General features: G+C 45.5%; 1 protein-coding gene across 3 annotated transcripts in view; it reads left to right on the top strand.

Moving 5' to 3' along the window:
- Positions 1 to 16431, top strand: part of SNTB1 (syntrophin beta 1) — a 200045-nt gene that overhangs the window by 91759 nt on the left and 91855 nt on the right. For all 3 annotated transcript variants that reach the window (XM_045861305.1, XM_045861307.1, XM_045861304.1), the window contains one exon: positions 5867 to 6104. In XM_045861305.1, coding sequence (XP_045717261.1) covers positions 5867 to 6104 — 238 coding nt within the window. The remainder of the gene's footprint in view (positions 1 to 5866; positions 6105 to 16431) is intronic.

The following is a 16431-nucleotide window of genomic DNA, read 5'->3' as shown; positions in this document are numbered from 1 at the left end:
GGAATTCATTAAGCATTTGTTGAATTAAGGTAACTAAACCAACCGGTGCACCTCTGGGTGGGTGTGAGACTCCTAAGACACTTTCCTTGAGTCCAGCTGGCATCTCTGGGGACAGGAGGGTTACTTAGTTGAAGAATCAAGGGAGGTTACAGTGAATGACAGCGCTGTCCAAAATAAGGTAATTTTGAGGGAGCTGTTTTCTTGGAGGCCAAAAAACTACTCCACAGTTCATACCCAGTTAGTTTCACTCCTGACTCCACATATTAAAACCCAGCACCCTCGCCCACGATGTCCTCGTGACCTCACGGGAACCCTTGGGGCCTTCAAATGTCTTTTAAAATCCCACCGTGAAGGACCCACCTGGTGGCACGGGAGAGGACTAAGTAGCGAAGGGAACACAAACAAGGACTCTTACAGACCGCTCTGCCAAACCCAAGGACGAGTCACTTGATCACATCGATCTCATCAACGAGCAGGCTTCTGTTCGTATGTGTCAGGTGTTTGTAGGGTTTGGGGGAAAGTCAGAAGACACACCTGCCTGAGGCCTAAGAATACAGTACACACTTTGACAGGGCTATTTGTTGGTGATGACACAGCCAGTAAGATGAGAAAAGAAACACTCCTTTTTTTAATAGAAAAAAAAAAAACAAAAACGTTGCCAGAAGAGGCAGCTTCCCGAAGAATCATAGACTGTTTGAGGAGCAGGGACCTTGGTTCCCTCCCTTGATGGGTGAGGAAAATGAGCTCTGGGTAGTGGAGCGACTCGCCCAGGGCTGGAGAGCTCGTTAGTGGCAGGCCGGAACTGTGATGCGTGTCCCCAGCTCCCGGGGCGAATTTTCTTTCCACCTCCCCTCTCAGTCAGCTTCCTGGAGGATTAGCAACAGCTTCTGAGAAGCCGATATTACCGCTTTCATCATGTCTTGGTCTTTTTGGAAATATTGATGATCTCCCTCTGCATCTTTCCTTGCTAACATGACCTAGAAAATGCCATTAAGAGAGAGTCTAAGACGGCATTTTGTCAGCAAATCCCACTGTCACCGAGCTGTCCCCAACTTGAACGTTGCCCCAAAGGTCCAAATACCCAGGGTTTTTTTGCCTCCAGCTTTTCCCTAAGTCACAGTGGGAAATATACACGTTGTGTTCACATCCCGTCCAGTAATGAAATATTTCCTTTCCTTCCTGTAATCTGGAAATCGAGGGTTTTGTTGTTTCTTGTTATTTTTAGGAAGAAACCTTGCGTGTATCAGAGGGACTCGCTCGCTGGCTCCTCAGAAACCAGGCTGGTAGGAGAGCTGATTGGATTCGCCCCAAGCATTTCCTCATTAGTAGCCCGTGTGTGCTTTCCTTCCAAAGGTCACCTGGCTGCCCCAAGAAAGATTTCATTGTTGTACCTCGGGGTCTTTGCGAACCAGGGCTTTACCGAGTGCTTTTTTGAAATCACAACGGCCTGTCCTTCCGATGAAAACCTGGCAAAGTGTCTTGTGGGTTACGGGTCTCCTCCCCTTTCTTTTACAACTGAAGCCTGGAATTTTAATTGCTCAACCACAGTTCTTAATTCGTGATGCCCAGAAAGGAGATAGGTTCTTCATTAGTTCTGATTATGAGGTGCCTTGAACCTGGGCCTGGCTGCTGCTTGATTGGTTTCTGTCACTCTTTGCCCGAAGTGACTGCCTGTGTGCCCACGGAGATGTGATTATGCAGACCCTGGCTGTTCAGTTCCACCAGGTTAAGCCTTCTATTATGAATACATATGAGTGTCTTAAAAGGAATTTATCAAAATGCCATCATTTAATAGTTCAGGCTTACAAAATCACGCTCTCTTATGTTTCAGGCAATAGCTTTTTAATTGGCTGTTTTCTCACAGTACATAAAAACCTTGGCTTAAATACACACACACACACACACACACACACATCCAATTAATTTTTTTAAGCTTGAGAAAGAGTTTTGCCTCATGGTTAAAAGTAGGACGGTGGAGCCAGGTTGCCTGGGTTTAACTCCTGTGTCTGCCGCTCTCTGGCTCTGTAACTTGGTGTGTGATGTAGCCCCTTTGTTACTGCAGCGTCTTTGGTAAAATGCAGATGATTGCAGTGTCTGTATCACAGGATGGTTCCAAGGTTCAAGAGAGTTAACACAGTTCACGGAACTTAGTCACTGTGCTTTTGACTGATAGCTCCAATGTACTTACTTGTATGTATGTAAGTATTTATAAAATCCAGTGTGTTAAGTTGATGGAATTAGGTATGTCTCCCTATGGCAAAAGCTGAGAGTTGTCCCCTAATACCTATGCTCTTCTTCTTTTTTTTCTCAGTAATAATTTCCCTTCCCCACCAGATTTAAAACAGTTTGGCACAGTGTTGTCCAGAGTTTAAAGTAAATTTCTTTTCCATCTAGAAGTAGCCATGTGACTACTTTCTGGCCAGTGGATTGGGAGCACATATAATGGGTCGACTTCTGAGAAGTGGCCTTAAAAGAAGGATGGTGTATCCTTCCTGTCTTCCTTCTTTCTACTGGTGGGAATTTGGTCATGATGGCTGGAGCTCAAGCAGCCCTCTTGGGTCATGAGATGGCAGGTTAGGGTCGCAAAGCAGGAAGCAGGCAGAAATCCAAGGCCCTGACACTTTTGGAGAACAGAGCTACCCTAGCAGCCCTTTCCTTTTACTGTTTTTTTTGGTAAAAGAAAAACCTTCTATGTGATTTAATACACTACAATTTGGAGCACCTACTGTAGTCAAATCTAATCTTAGGTAACACCTTACCCTCCCTGAATTCAATCACACACTCAGTATTTGGATATTTTATTTGGTTATTTTATCAATCTGTTAGGCCGCTTTTTAAAAATGATCTCTAGAAGAGTTCCCCAAGCTTTCATTTGTTTCCTGACACATAGTAAATACCGTATTTTTAGGACTATAAGACACACCAGACCATAAGACACACCTAGGTTTTAGAGGAGGAAAATAGGGAAAAAAAATTTTTTGAAGCAAAAAAATGTGGTAAAATATTTAATAACCTGTGATCCTGCTCCACCACTACCACCCACCACCACCCCCCCGCCCACACACACACACAGCGAGCCAGGTAAGCTACATTTGGACCATAAGCACACCCCCATTTCCCTCCCAGATTTGGGGGGTGCGTCTTATAGTCCAAAAAATACAGTAGACTTGTGGCTTTGTCTTTGTCATCTGATTGGAGCTGCTACTGCTGTCAGCGTTTTCATGAGTTTCTGTTCACAGAACCTTGTTTCCTTGTGTGCACCACTTTCATAGATTTTATGCTGCTCATTGCCCTTGAAAATGATTCCTGGGGGCTCTTTGAAGCCCAGGATGAAAATGCCTTTCTCCACAAAGTGTTTGCACTTGATTCTGCCATGCCTGTAGAGGCTTGTCCATCTTGGGACCGTCTTAAACCAAGTTCAAGGTTTAATGCAAGGCCTCACGTCATCAACGCACTTGCCTTCCTCCTTCTCCAGGTTTGTACTTCCTTTGATCGGAGACCATGTCTTGTCATGTCTCATGGACAGCACAGTCCTCAGCACACGAAAACTGATGAATTTTGGTCACAGGAATAAATCTTTAAATTATCATGCTGACCTTCTTACCTTATTTTCTCTGTCTTTATTTTCAGTTGGTTAGTTAGAAGGATTACTCTCTATTAAATACCATTTCCCATTTCCAATGGAGTGTCCCTTCTTGCTGTATCTTCTCTAGCAAAAAAAAGATCTTCAAACAGTTTCAGCTGATCCTTGAGTTTCCTATATATCAATAAGTATAATTCGACCATATACAAAGCTAAACAGTGTTCTAGCTTCTACTAGACCATCTTTAGAGATGAAAAACTTAGTATCTTCAAAAGAGATCTATTTATTTCAGCTTTGGACAGCTTAAATCTGTACCCCTAAGTTTTCGACACTTGTTCTTAGGTATGTCTTAGGTGGTTTTCTTTAAATATATCACACAGAAATAAATAATATCCCTAAAGTACAGTGGCCATAAATAACCCCTCTTCTTCTACAACTGCATCCTATGCTAATAAGTTTCCTGCAACCACAGAGCTGTTTTCTCCCAATTGCACTGATGTTCAGTTAAGACCCTGAAATTGTATTTTCAAATATGTGTTGGTACTAAATGACATCACCTCTGTCTTGAGTTAACATGCTGTTTTTGATATCTAAGATTGCTTCTCCCTGTATAGATCTCTACTGCGTGCCTGTGGGTATATCTGGTCTGCTTATTAAATTTCCGTGAACCTAATCTGCCACTAGTGCTCCTAGATCCATTTTTCTCATGAGTTTTTCCAAGGTGCTTTATTCCTGTATGAAACTTAGCTCATTCTGCTTTGTGCCATAGTTTATATACTTGGCTTATATCGCTGTGTCCTGGGTGGGGTTCCCTAAAAGCAGTGCCTGCATCTGGCGGAAGAGAGGCCTCTGGAAGGCCATGAAGAGTGCTCCAGAGCAGGGGGCAGCTATGAGCTGTTCTCAGCTCACACACAGTGGTTTGCATACAGGTGCCTCACTGGTAAAAGGGATCTGAAGGGACATCAACAGCAGCAATGACAGTCACCCTGGATTTTGAGTATGGGAGCTACATGTTTTCTCTTTCTGTAGTCTTAGGAACCTGGCGCTATGTCTCGTACAGCAAAGGCACCAGTTTGCGGAACTGAATCACCTAAGATGTAGAGGAGGTGCCCTCTAGCTTGCACCCATTCCAATCCACTGCCATTGGTCCTAACAGATACCTGTAAGGGACTTAGCCATGTGCTGCCCAAGCAGCAGAGAACCAGACCGTGAGCGATACAGGACGTTTGTATCATGTGCTCCAAGAATTTCGTTGCCCTGTCATCTTAGAAGGTGTCTAAGGACCACATGCTTAGACTCGGAATAGGTCTCAAGTAACTTCTTGAGACCAAGAAAAGGTCAAAAGGCAGAATTTCAGCCTGTTTAACTCTTAAACTGTTTTTCATTCTTTCCATGCTATAAAGTAATATATGCATATGACTAAATATGAAGATGGTATAAAAGGGTAATAAATGAATAGGAACGGTCTGTTTCTCCAGAACCCTGACTTTTGTTTCCACTCCTCTGAGCTAACCGCCATTAACATTTTGCTGTGTTTCTATCCAGAAATAGTTGTAGATATAGAAGCATTTACAGTTAGGATTTTATACACAAAAAGAGTACAGTATATGTTCTGCTCTCTTTTTAAAATCTAACAATAGATCTTACAGATCTTTCTACATCAATACATCTATATCTTATTTTTTAAATGACTATATAAATGTCTTCCAATTTATTTGATTTGTCTTTTTTAGTGGACATTTAAGTTGTCCCTAGTTTTCAGCTCTTAATATTTTTGCTATTACAGATTTTTTGCCATTAACAACACATGTTCTTCTGTGCATTTCTTTGCACATATGTTCTTAGCACTATGAACTAGGAAAGCCTGTTGCTCTTTCTCAACAGAACAAGGGTGACGTGGGCAGTGAATGTGGTGACCAGATTCCCTTTGTACTGAATAATTACATGTCTTTCAGCCCGTTAGCTTCTTGTTCTCTGCCCACGTGTTTTTCAGCCTCTTTCCCAGAATGCACCTTACAGTCAGAAAAGACCGAAGTTGCCCCAGATGAAAGAAGCTGAATGGAATTCTCAAGTTCAGGTCATCATAGTAGCAATTTCTAAAACCCGGGTTGGTACACAATTTAAATAACAGGGCAGCTATTATGAGAGAACCAGAATTTTTGAATCTAGTTCAGTATTAAGAGCTTGTCTAATGCATGTTGCACAAATGCAATCAGATTTCCCGGGAATTCAGCCCCGATGTACTTAAAGGAGCTTCTTGTCTTTTTTCGTGTTTGCTTGCAGTGAAGTACATGCGGGAAGCCACGCCCTACGTGAAGAAAGGCTCCCCGGTGTCCGAGATCGGGTGGGAAACGCCGCCGCCCGAATCCCCCCGGTTAGGGGGCGGCGCCTCGGAGGCTCTGTCGTCATCATCATCATCATCATCGTCGCAGCCCTTCTCCTTCCACAGAGACCGGAAGAGCATCCCCCTCAAGATGTGCTATGTCACGCGGAGCATGGCGCTGGCCGACCCCGAGAACAGGTAAAGGGGACGGGAGCTCTCCGAGGCTCCGAGGCCTCTGAGGTTTCACGGGGGGCTCTTGCCCGGGCTGTGCCCCTGCGCTGGAAACGCTCGGTGGTTTCCATGGAACACCCTGGAAGGGCAGGGCTGAGGCATGTGCGTGCTCAAGCCAGGCTCCTCCCTCGCGTGGCCCATCCTTCCTCCTCCTTCCCTCTGTCCTCACGGAGAACCAGTCTGTGCACTGAGTTCTGGTTCTCGAAAGAGACGAAGAACTGGGGTCGGAATCCTCAGGGTCTTCTCTGGGCCTCTGCCAGGGTCAGCTTGTGTGACTTCGGGCCGGTTTCTGAAACTGCTCCATCTCCCCTTTGTCACCTGTAAAAGGGGAATAATCGAGACACACACCTCGACTGTGAAGATTTGAGGAGGAAATGGATGTGAAGAGCTTAGCACAGGACAACCTTCCATGCATGGAAGCTATAATATCATTCATTATCAGTGGTAGGCAGTAATGAGCAAATCAGCCCCTCTGGGCCTCAACTGCATATCTGGAGAATCAGATGGAGGATAAAGCTGTTCTTTACTGTAAACCTCTGTTCAAGCTCTTGGGAGAAAGAAGTGGCTCTGGCCCAAATCTGGGGTGCTTTTCCCAAAGTCTGTACGTGACTTCTCAGGCCACAGCACAGACAGATCCTCCAGTCCATGGAAATTGTGAGGACTCCAGCCAAGACAAGCAAATATTTACCTCATAGGGACAGAAAACATACATCTGGGAGGAAAAGAAGAGAAAACATAGAGAAGAGAGAGGGGAAGTGAGCCAGCAAGTGGGGAGTCCTGGTGACCTTTGCCTCCACATTCAAATGCTAAAAATAGGAACAACCGCTGGCCCTTATTTCTAACATGTGCAGGACAGCGGCTCCCACCCGAGTCGGAAGTGTTTGACTAGGTGCGGATTCCATGGGGAAAAGCCAGAGGGAATGGGGGCAGGGCGAAAGATGCCTCTTTGGCTCACAGCTCAATGCTTTTTTTGTTTCCTCCCTAATAAGCTCTGTCTGAGGAAGCTGCTGGCCTTTCTGACTCCAGCCAGCTGCCGGACCCACCCCGCTGCCCCGCCAGACCCTCCTATGTCAGGTGCACCTCCGCAGAGAGCAGAGGTCTGCGGTTGTAAGGGAGAGCCAGCGGAGATCAGCAGAAGATGTGTCAGAGCGGGCAGACTGGAAGGAGGCAGAATCCTTAGATGATCCACTCCCATCTGTTCTCTGCTTTGTATCCCCTCCATTTCTGCCGCTTTCCCGGGCGAACGGTTTATGTCCTGGTTACTCTGAGGTTCCTCTTCCCTGGGATCTTAGCAACCTATCGGACCTGTCCTTTCCCCCAAGAGTCTGAGGTCTAAGGTTTCAGATCTGATGAATTTATAATTTATCAAGTGTCCGTCTTGTGCTGGGCATTATGCCAGTGACTTCAGATCTGAGACTGAAAAGTGTCAGCCTCCAGGTGTACTCAGCCCACACGTATGTTTTTCTGATGGTCTACCCAGTGCTTTAAGGAAATTTGATCTAGTGGTCACGTCGAATAGTTGGGAATTTGACATCAAGAAGCCAGGTTTCTGCTTTTCTAGAAAAATCGGAAGGTCAGGTGATATTCGGCCCACGTTGCTGCAGGTAGGGCTCCAATCTACAGGCACCTGGTAAAGGCTTCCCCTTTGACAAGGAAATGAACTCTCTTCTTCACTCCAATCGCCTTACACTCAGGCTACCTGCCTGGTTTTGTGCATTTCCTGCCGAATCCTCTTAACAGCCCTCTGAATTTCTGTCACTGTCCCCATTATAGAGATGAAAAACTGAGGCTCAGTGCTTCTATAAGTTTCCAAACATCATATAGCTAATCTATAGTATAGCTGCGCTTCAGACCCATGCCTCTTTCCCAGAAAAATGCAGAGACTAGGAAGCTTGGTATACTGTGCAAGTGATTAATGCACTGGGGAGAAAGTGCAAGTAAATGATTCCTGGGATTCCTTCCAGCTCTGGACTGACATCTGGTAATGTTTCTCCCAAGGTATTTCATTGTATTTTAAACCAATATTGTGGGAGCCATCTTAGTTCAAATATTGGGAGTTTCTTGGTCAGTCCTGTTGAGGGAACATGGTTTTGAACTTTGAGATCAGGGCTCATCAGGTTCACCAGTGATGCGTGTGCGTAGGCCTCCCAGGTGGCAAGGGAGAGCCTGTCCTGCTAGCGTGTGAGAGCCATCAGGGCAGGCCTGGAGTGACAATCCCGCTGAGCCAGAGGGTCCCAGGGGGAGCTTCAGTCCAGGCAGACCCAGCATTCCTAATAATAAAATTAACCTTTTCCAATGGTGACATCTATCAGATCACCAGGATGCAAAGGTTAAATATCTTACAGTTTTATCAATTAGACCGAATGAAGTGGAAAAATAAATATTAGGGACTTAGGTGAGTCTTGACCCCAGTTGAAGAGGAGAAGAAAGGGCAAAGAAAACGAAAATGTTATGGAGCTCCAGTTACAGGCTTGGCAGAGTGTAATGTGCCCTGTCAGAAATGTGGGCTCTGTGCCGAGTATGAGACACCTCGAAGCGTCCAAGGCAAATGCCAAGTAGCAACAACAACGGAGAGCATCAGGGTTTTTTTTGCTGTTGTTTTTTTTTTTAAGATTTTATTTATTTATTTTTAGAGAGGGAAGGGAGGGAGAAAGAGAGAGAGAGAGAGAAACATCAATGTATGGTTGCTGGGGGCCATGGCTTGCAACCCAGGCATGTGCCCTGACTGGGAATCGAACCTGCAACACTTCGGTTTGCAGCCCGCGCTCAATCCACTGAGCTATGCCAGCCAGGGCCTGGAGAGCATCAGCTTTGATCTTGCTGTGTGACAGGGTGAAATGCGGATTGAAAAGCACAAATGCAGACAGAGAAGGACTGACCTACACAAAGGCCGGCACTCACAAGGACGCACACCAAATGCCCCAGCAGGGACCTTTAGAAGAACCCACAGATGATGCAAGAAGACACAGAAACACACTGACATTAGGTAGTCTAACACAATGCTCTCAGTCCATGACCAGGGCGAGTGCGCAAGAGGTAAAGAAAGATATAAAAGATCCAAACAACATAATTAAGAGGGGAGATCTGGATCCATCACAGACTTTGTACCCCGATAGTGAAGAACACACTTTCTTTTCAATGCACAGAATTAACCGTAGACTAGGTCCCCCCAAAATGCAGTAAGTTCCATAAGATAGAAACAATACAAACAACATCCTCTGATGAGAGTGGAATGAAATTAGAAAATCCATGAGAAAACCAAAGCACAGAAAGCTTTTCTTCATGGCTTCATAAAGGCTCTCTATGAAATAACTCTTGGGTCAAAGGGAAAAATAGAAACTGAAATTGTAGCATTTCTAAAAAACATAATAATCATGAAAATAATGCACGTATTAAATATAAAAGAGAAAGGAGGGCGAAGGAGTGTGTGGACTCTGCAGTCAGCTTGATCCACGATGGAAGCTTTGTTCCACCACTTACGCGTGAATTTAAACAAGTACCTTGTATATGCAAATAACAACCCAGGGAGTCAGTAGTCTAATCTCTGTTTTATAGACCATGAAACATAGTTCAGAAATGAGAGTAGAAGCGAACTGTAGACCTGGGATTCAAACCCAGGCCGGGCTGACGCCAAGCCCAATTTCTTAATCATGACACCCCACTGCCCCCGCCTCAAGCACCTGGCAGCACAGCTCACCTGAACCATAAGCCCCACAGCCAGGACCTCATGACCTCCTGGCTGCTGCAGTCTGAGAACCCATGCCTAATGCCACACCAGCATGGGGCTAGTCCCCTCGGCTGGGGACACACAGAGACTTACAGTTTGCACTCAAATCTCTCACGTTCTGCTTCTCAAATAGACACAGGTGCAGAGCAGCAGGCAGGGTCACTGCCCTTTCTATGGAAAAGGTCACCCAGCAGGTACTGAGTCCACAAGAACATGTCACTACAAGTAGCTGTCAATGATTGCAATATTCTTTAAAATACTGCCTCTAAAATATCTCGTTGTTCATATTGAGCTCTCCGTCTCCACAGCCACTAACCTGGTCCAGGCCACGTTCTCCATCCTCCAGGCCATTCGGACATCCTTCCTGCCAGATGCTTGGTTTCCAGTTTGCTCCTCCCCCAGCCCCTACCAACTACCCCACAGCCAGCCAGCCAAGGGAGTGTGAACCCCTCCAAACTTAGCCATCTGGTCAAAATGGCACCCTGTCACCTGTAGAAACTCCTCAGCATTGCGTAAAACACCATAAAGTTTTGGGTCTCCCGTAAGTCCCCAGCAACCCTTAAACAATTTGTGCACGCCCTTCTCTCGCCTCCTGACAACTTCCTCGTCACCCTTGAGGCCTCAGCACCGGTGAAACACGGTCCCATCACACCGTGTGGGGAGTAGGTCTGTCCAGGATACACCCTTTATGACTTGCGATTTTTTCAAGTACCCAGTTCTTAAAGCCATAAGACCCTTGAGCTCTGAGGCACCCCATGTTTTCATTTTAATATCCCAGCTTCTAGAACATCTTTTGATTGAAAGCAGGCATTCCAAAATATACGCTACATTAACAAATACTAAATAGCATACTGATCTTTCCATTTTTGGTATTTTTGCCTTTCCAGCTACTTCTCTTTATTTTTAATTTTCTAAAAGATTTTACTTATTTTACTTTTAAGAGAGAGGGGAAGGGAGGAAGAGAGGGAGGGAAACATCAGTGTGTGGTTGCGTCTCGTGAGCCTCCTTCTGGGAAGCTGGCCCGCAACCCAGGCATGTGCCTTGCCTGGGAATCGAACCAGCAACCCTTTGGTTCACAGGCCAGCACTCAATCCACTGAGCCACACCAGCCAAGACTCAGCTACTTCTCTTTAAAAAATCTGCCACTAAATAGCCTTGGGAATAAATAAAAGCACAGTTCTATCCTGTCAAGCTGAGCAAACTGAAAATACCAAGACAATCCATTAACCAAACCCGTCACTAGGTTGAAAGCTGATGGACCAATATGGATGGTATATGTAGCTTTCGTCACACACCACTGCACACCTTCACCATTAAATTATGGAGCTATGCACACAACCTTTTAAAAAAAAAAAACAGTGTGCATCTCTATCCATGGTGTGCAAGTGAAAAATTCACAGGAGGCGCTCTTGTGGTTTCACATGGACAAGCTCCATTCATCACACTGACTCAGAGGGCTGCGACCTGAACAGCCTGATGGGACACACGGACATGCTGCCACCAAGTGCCCGCAGTGACGTCATGCCACCTGGCACCCAAGCTCCAGCCACAGGGATCAGAACCCTGGTCAGTGGCATAGTGACATCAGATTTATTGCTGTGAGGAGGACTCACATTCACTAAACAAGCCAGAATTCATTTGTAATGAGCGATGCAATGGTCATGCAAATGGACATGCCCACAGAGGAGGATCTGCACGCCCTCCCATTACAGGCAGGCTGTACTGGAAGACATATAAAAATATAATCAGGACAACAGAACACCAGGGAACACAAGCAATGTCAGCCTTCATGGCAGCCTAAGCAATGTGAGAAATTAAGTTGTCACCAAGGTTATCGATACAATTGATGCTTTAGACCGTCGGTACCTTTGAGACAAGAAGCTGGAAGCTGTCCCTTGCCTGATCAGGAGAGCCTCGCTGAGGCGGCCACGGCTTCCTGCGCCTCCCATCTCCTTCGTGCTGCAGGTGAACAAGCCGGGCTTCCCCCATCCCCACGGGGCCCTCCTCTGTCCCCCGCTGTTCACACGGTCTTATTCCTGATGGGGATGCAAACAGGGGACTTAGCTTTCACTTACCAAATTATTTTCCAGTCCTGGCTCCCTGAGGTTTCTCCCATGTCACCTTGTCTAGGGTTTTAGATGATCCCGAATATATTAGTCACGCATTTATCAACAGAGAGTCTTTTGGATGACCACCACCAGCAACAGAGTAATCATGGTACTAGTTTAGCCTTGTTTCCACCTTCTCCCAGTGTTTGGAGACACAGTGTTGCCTCCCTCCCCTTACGCAGAGTGCTCAACTATGCTCTTTAAACTTGGACCGCTTCTGGAAAATTCCCTCCCTTAGGGCATACAGAGTGAAGACTCACAAGGTGCTTAGATCCATCATCTCTGCACAGTAAGCCCTTGCAAAAAGTGCTTCCATTCAGGGGCTCACAATCTCATGTACTGTCCTGGCTCTGTTGTCTTCATTCTTGGCTGCACACATCTTGGTGACCTTGTGGCTGAAACAATTGCCAGGCGATCGGGATTGATGTTTGTGTTTTGGAAACAAAGGACAAATGAAAAATCAATGTATAATGGTGTAGTAGTAAGTGAACGCGGTTTAAATAGCTAAAACAGAGGCCCAAATTAACTGCATGCTATTATCACTGAGTAAAACTCTAGAAAATATGGCTTTGAATTCCAATTGTCACTTGTTGCCTTTAACTTTTAGGTAGACTATCGAATCTCTCTGACTCCTCATCTATAAAATGTGCTTAATAATACCAACCATGTGTAATCATTGTGATGACTGGATGACTTAGTGAAGACATCCCCCAACTCCTGGCAACCCAACCATGGCATAAATTCAGCTTTCAATAAAAAGTATCCTCACATCTGAGTGCAAGGGGAGGGGAAAGTTTTCTAATTCCCAGCAGAGAGAAGTGTCCAGGTCACCTCCCCAAGCTGTCAGGCAGGGATTGTTTTGTGAGACGTCGTCTTTGACATTTCTGGCACTCTGCAGGAACCTCAGCTCCGGTTTTCCCAACTGGGGGGATTGCAAAGCCTTGGCTATCATCTCTGTGTCGAACTTCAACTCCTCAGCCCACCCACCATTACTCAACCCATAACCTGCCATGACCCCACCCCTGGCCTACTTCCCCAGGATGCCTTGTGATCAGCTTGAATGCTCACTATGCTGGTTTTCATTGCCCTTGCACCCTTTCTGAAAACCTGGCAATTTCCCTTGTTGTCCTACAACTTCAGTAAGTAGTACATCAAAACAAAGCAAGCAAACTTTGCTCACTATATCTCATCTAGCACATCTGGGTGTTCATAGAAGAAGGGTTTCCAAATTTGTGTAGAACCCCATTTTGCTGGCACTGGAAGCCTCATCACGTGGCTATGGAATGGCTTGTCATTGACTGTGTACGCTGTCAACAAAGGTCAGTGGTTCTATTTCATCAACTAGAATTAAAATAATAACTTGAGGTTTTACCACCATGTTTAAAACTAAAAACAAACAAGCAACAAAAAAAAACATTAGTATTGTATTTTAGACAATCTAGCACTTTCATTTGCAAGTGTGGACTTCTCTCTACCAACCACCAGGAGCAGCACCTTGGTTATGGTTATTCATCTGTATCTGTCATCTGTCTGTCCTTCCGACTGTCTGTCTGTGTCTCTCTACCTACCTACCCATCCTTGCTTCTTACTCAGACAACCCTGGTGAAACGTCTCATTGCTCTAAAAAGGGTATTCATAAAAAGAGTGATGACTTCCATATTTGGTTCAGTGGTGCTTGCATTCTCCATTTGAGAAATAGGGGAAGTAAAATATAGAGTGACCTTTCAACAGTTTGTTTAAAGGTGTTTGGAAAGGGGGAGCTCAGGGCTGAAACAGTCATCAAACTGAATCAAAATAAATAAAATCCTGGAGAGCTGTATTATTTTTAAGTGTACATAGTGAGACAAAGTAAGGAGGTATGTCTTGTAGCATGCATAACAGACCTAGGAAAATATAGATAACATACTCCCTTTTAAAGTCATTTTTAAATAAAAGTTTAAATGGTATCAAAAAATGAAAGGGGATAGTTTAAAATTCAAATACTTATAAAAGATTTATATTTAAAAGGCAATGGCTTTTTATCATTTATTGCACAGCCCATCTGTAAACCAATTCACTGACTCACATCTGAGGTCTGGAAAATTTTCTCCTAATTATTTGATAACGCCCTCCCCCTGTTCTCTCTCTCTCCCTCTCTCTCTCTCTCTCTCTCTCTGTCTCTCTCTGCCTCTCTCTCTCTCTCCCTCTCTCTCTCTCTCTCTCTCTGTCTCTCTCTCCCTCTCTCTCTCTCTCCCTCTCCCTCTCTCTCTGTCTCTGCACTCCTGTTGGAAGGATGTTGGCAGACCTCCTGGACTGATGATTTTCTAAGTCTGTTTCTTCCTCTATTACTTTTGTCACATTTTTAAACTTTTTTGACCTTTCCTATGAATATATTCTGTTTAAATTTCACCAGTTATATATATTTAGCTCTTTTTGTTCTCTGTTTCTTTTTAGCAGAATTGTGTTCTTGTTTTCAGGATACCCTATTTTCTCTTAATTGTTTGGAGGCTATCAATTAGTTTTTTTTTTTTAAGTTTTCTGTGTTTGTGCTCTTTGTTTCTCCAGTTAATACACGTCTGTTTGTCTGTTTGGGTCTTCATCTTCTTGCTGGAGGTTTCCGTGATCTTTTGCTCACTGCCCGTTTTCACGCCGAGAGACTAAGAAGCCTGCGTATGGGGAGGGAGGTGGGTGAGTTGGTGAGAATTCTTGCGCAGTGACAGCGTGGCCAGTGAGCCTTCCTATCAGACCCCCTTCCCGCCGCAAAGGTTGGTGTTTGGAAGTTTTCTCTCTGTTCACCGAGTTCCCTACGGCAGAAGCATCCGGTCTCCCTCCTTGGAAGAGGTGAGAGGGCGGGAGAACACTCATCAGCCAGCTTCTGAGAGTCCAGCCACTCAGTTTGCAGACCTCACAGGAGACCTTCGTTTTCAGCCCCGCGTTGCCCCTAGGTCTCTGTCTGCAGGTTCCACGCCCCTGCAGGCTGTGCAGAGCCAGGGGCCTCACATCTCTGCAGCCGTCCAGGTCGTGACTCCCCTGGCTGTCCCTCCGCTCCTCGCACTGTCACCTGGCTCCGCCGGGCTCCACTGCTGTCTGTCCTTGCCCCTCTTCTTCTCTTGTGAGTTTGTACCTATATTACCGATTTTTTAATGGGATCTTTTCAGGAAGAGGAAGTGAACATGATTGGCCAAGCCAATATTGTTTTTCCCCATAAGGAGCCGTGCATAATTTGCATCTTTGTATACAACAGAGAGTACAAAAGGTTCGTTTTAATGAGCTTAAGGAACTTTCAGAACCTTGTTATTTTTTAAGAAATGTTTTCTCCAAAGATAAACATTGGGATCTGTCCTAATTATCATACATTTTTAATCAGTGGGAGATTAATTAGTAAGGTTTCCCTGGCAATGGAAAGCTAGTTTCAAGTACAGGAATGTGACTATCTTGGGCCAGCCTTGGGAAAAAGAGTGGAGGGGAGGGCTTGCCAAGAACGGCCCTGTGACTTCCATGCACAGTAAAATCAGCCCATTTCAGCTCTTGCCCGTGCCTCCAAGGGTCCTTCCAGGAAAAGCTCAGTTTCCCCTCTTCTAAGCGGACTTCGAGAGGTTGAATGCAACCATCAGGGCGTTGAGGGATTTCTGCTAATATGACTCCCAGTGCTCAGGTCTCGATCCTTCGCTCTTGATACATTAATTGAACTCCATTTGATTTGCAAAAAAAGCTTTCCCAGGATTTTCCAGCTGAGATAATGAAGCTTCTGAAAATAACCCCCATGCTATCATGCCTGGCATCTTCCATTCAAGCAGGCATCACCTGGCACAGGATGGAGGGAAGGGAGAATGTGAGCTCGCAGGGGGTCCCTGCCCTCCCTTCCACACATGCATGGAATTTTACTTTCCTTCCTGGAGCGTGGGTTTGGGGCGCAGAGAGCTGCACGTAGCTAGCTGGACAAACACGGGCCGTGTCTGTGGACAGGTACTCCCCTCGTTCCTAACTAAGACTAGAATAAGCATTTCGACCTTGCTAGTCCATTAAACCTGGTTGAGATTTCTTTCCCCCTCTTACATTTCAAGCTTTAAATAGGTTTGACCACTCAGGTTTTCTGTGAGGGGCTGAGGCTGTGGCAGGGACAGAGTTCTCACCCTGAGATGGCTCACTGTCCAGAGGGAATGTGGACAAACCAGCCGATGGTTGCAAAACAGGACTAAGGGAAGGCAGAGGGGAGTGGAGCCTTCCCTCCCAGGGAAGCTGCCTAATCCAAAGTTCTGTGTTTGGACGGAGGGGGTAGACATCCCAGGACGTGATGCCTGTGCTGAGACTTGAAAAGTAAAATACAAGTTAGCCAGATCCAACGTTAGGATAGGAAAACGAGAAGGGCAAAGGAACTAGTATGAGTTTTGGCACCAAGGCAAGAAGAAAACAGTTCTTAAGAACCAGAAGAAGTTCAGTGTCCTTGGAGCAATCTATACACATAAGAAAAAAAGTGTCC

This window comes from Phyllostomus hastatus, unplaced genomic scaffold, assembly GCF_019186645.2.
Source record: "Phyllostomus hastatus isolate PE091 unplaced genomic scaffold, TTU_PhHast_1.1 phas_scaffold_21, whole genome shotgun sequence".
NCBI lineage: Eukaryota > Metazoa > Chordata > Mammalia > Chiroptera > Phyllostomidae > Phyllostomus > Phyllostomus hastatus.
The sequence above is the reverse complement of the archived record's forward strand: the minus strand, read 5'-3'. Positions and strand labels throughout refer to the sequence as shown.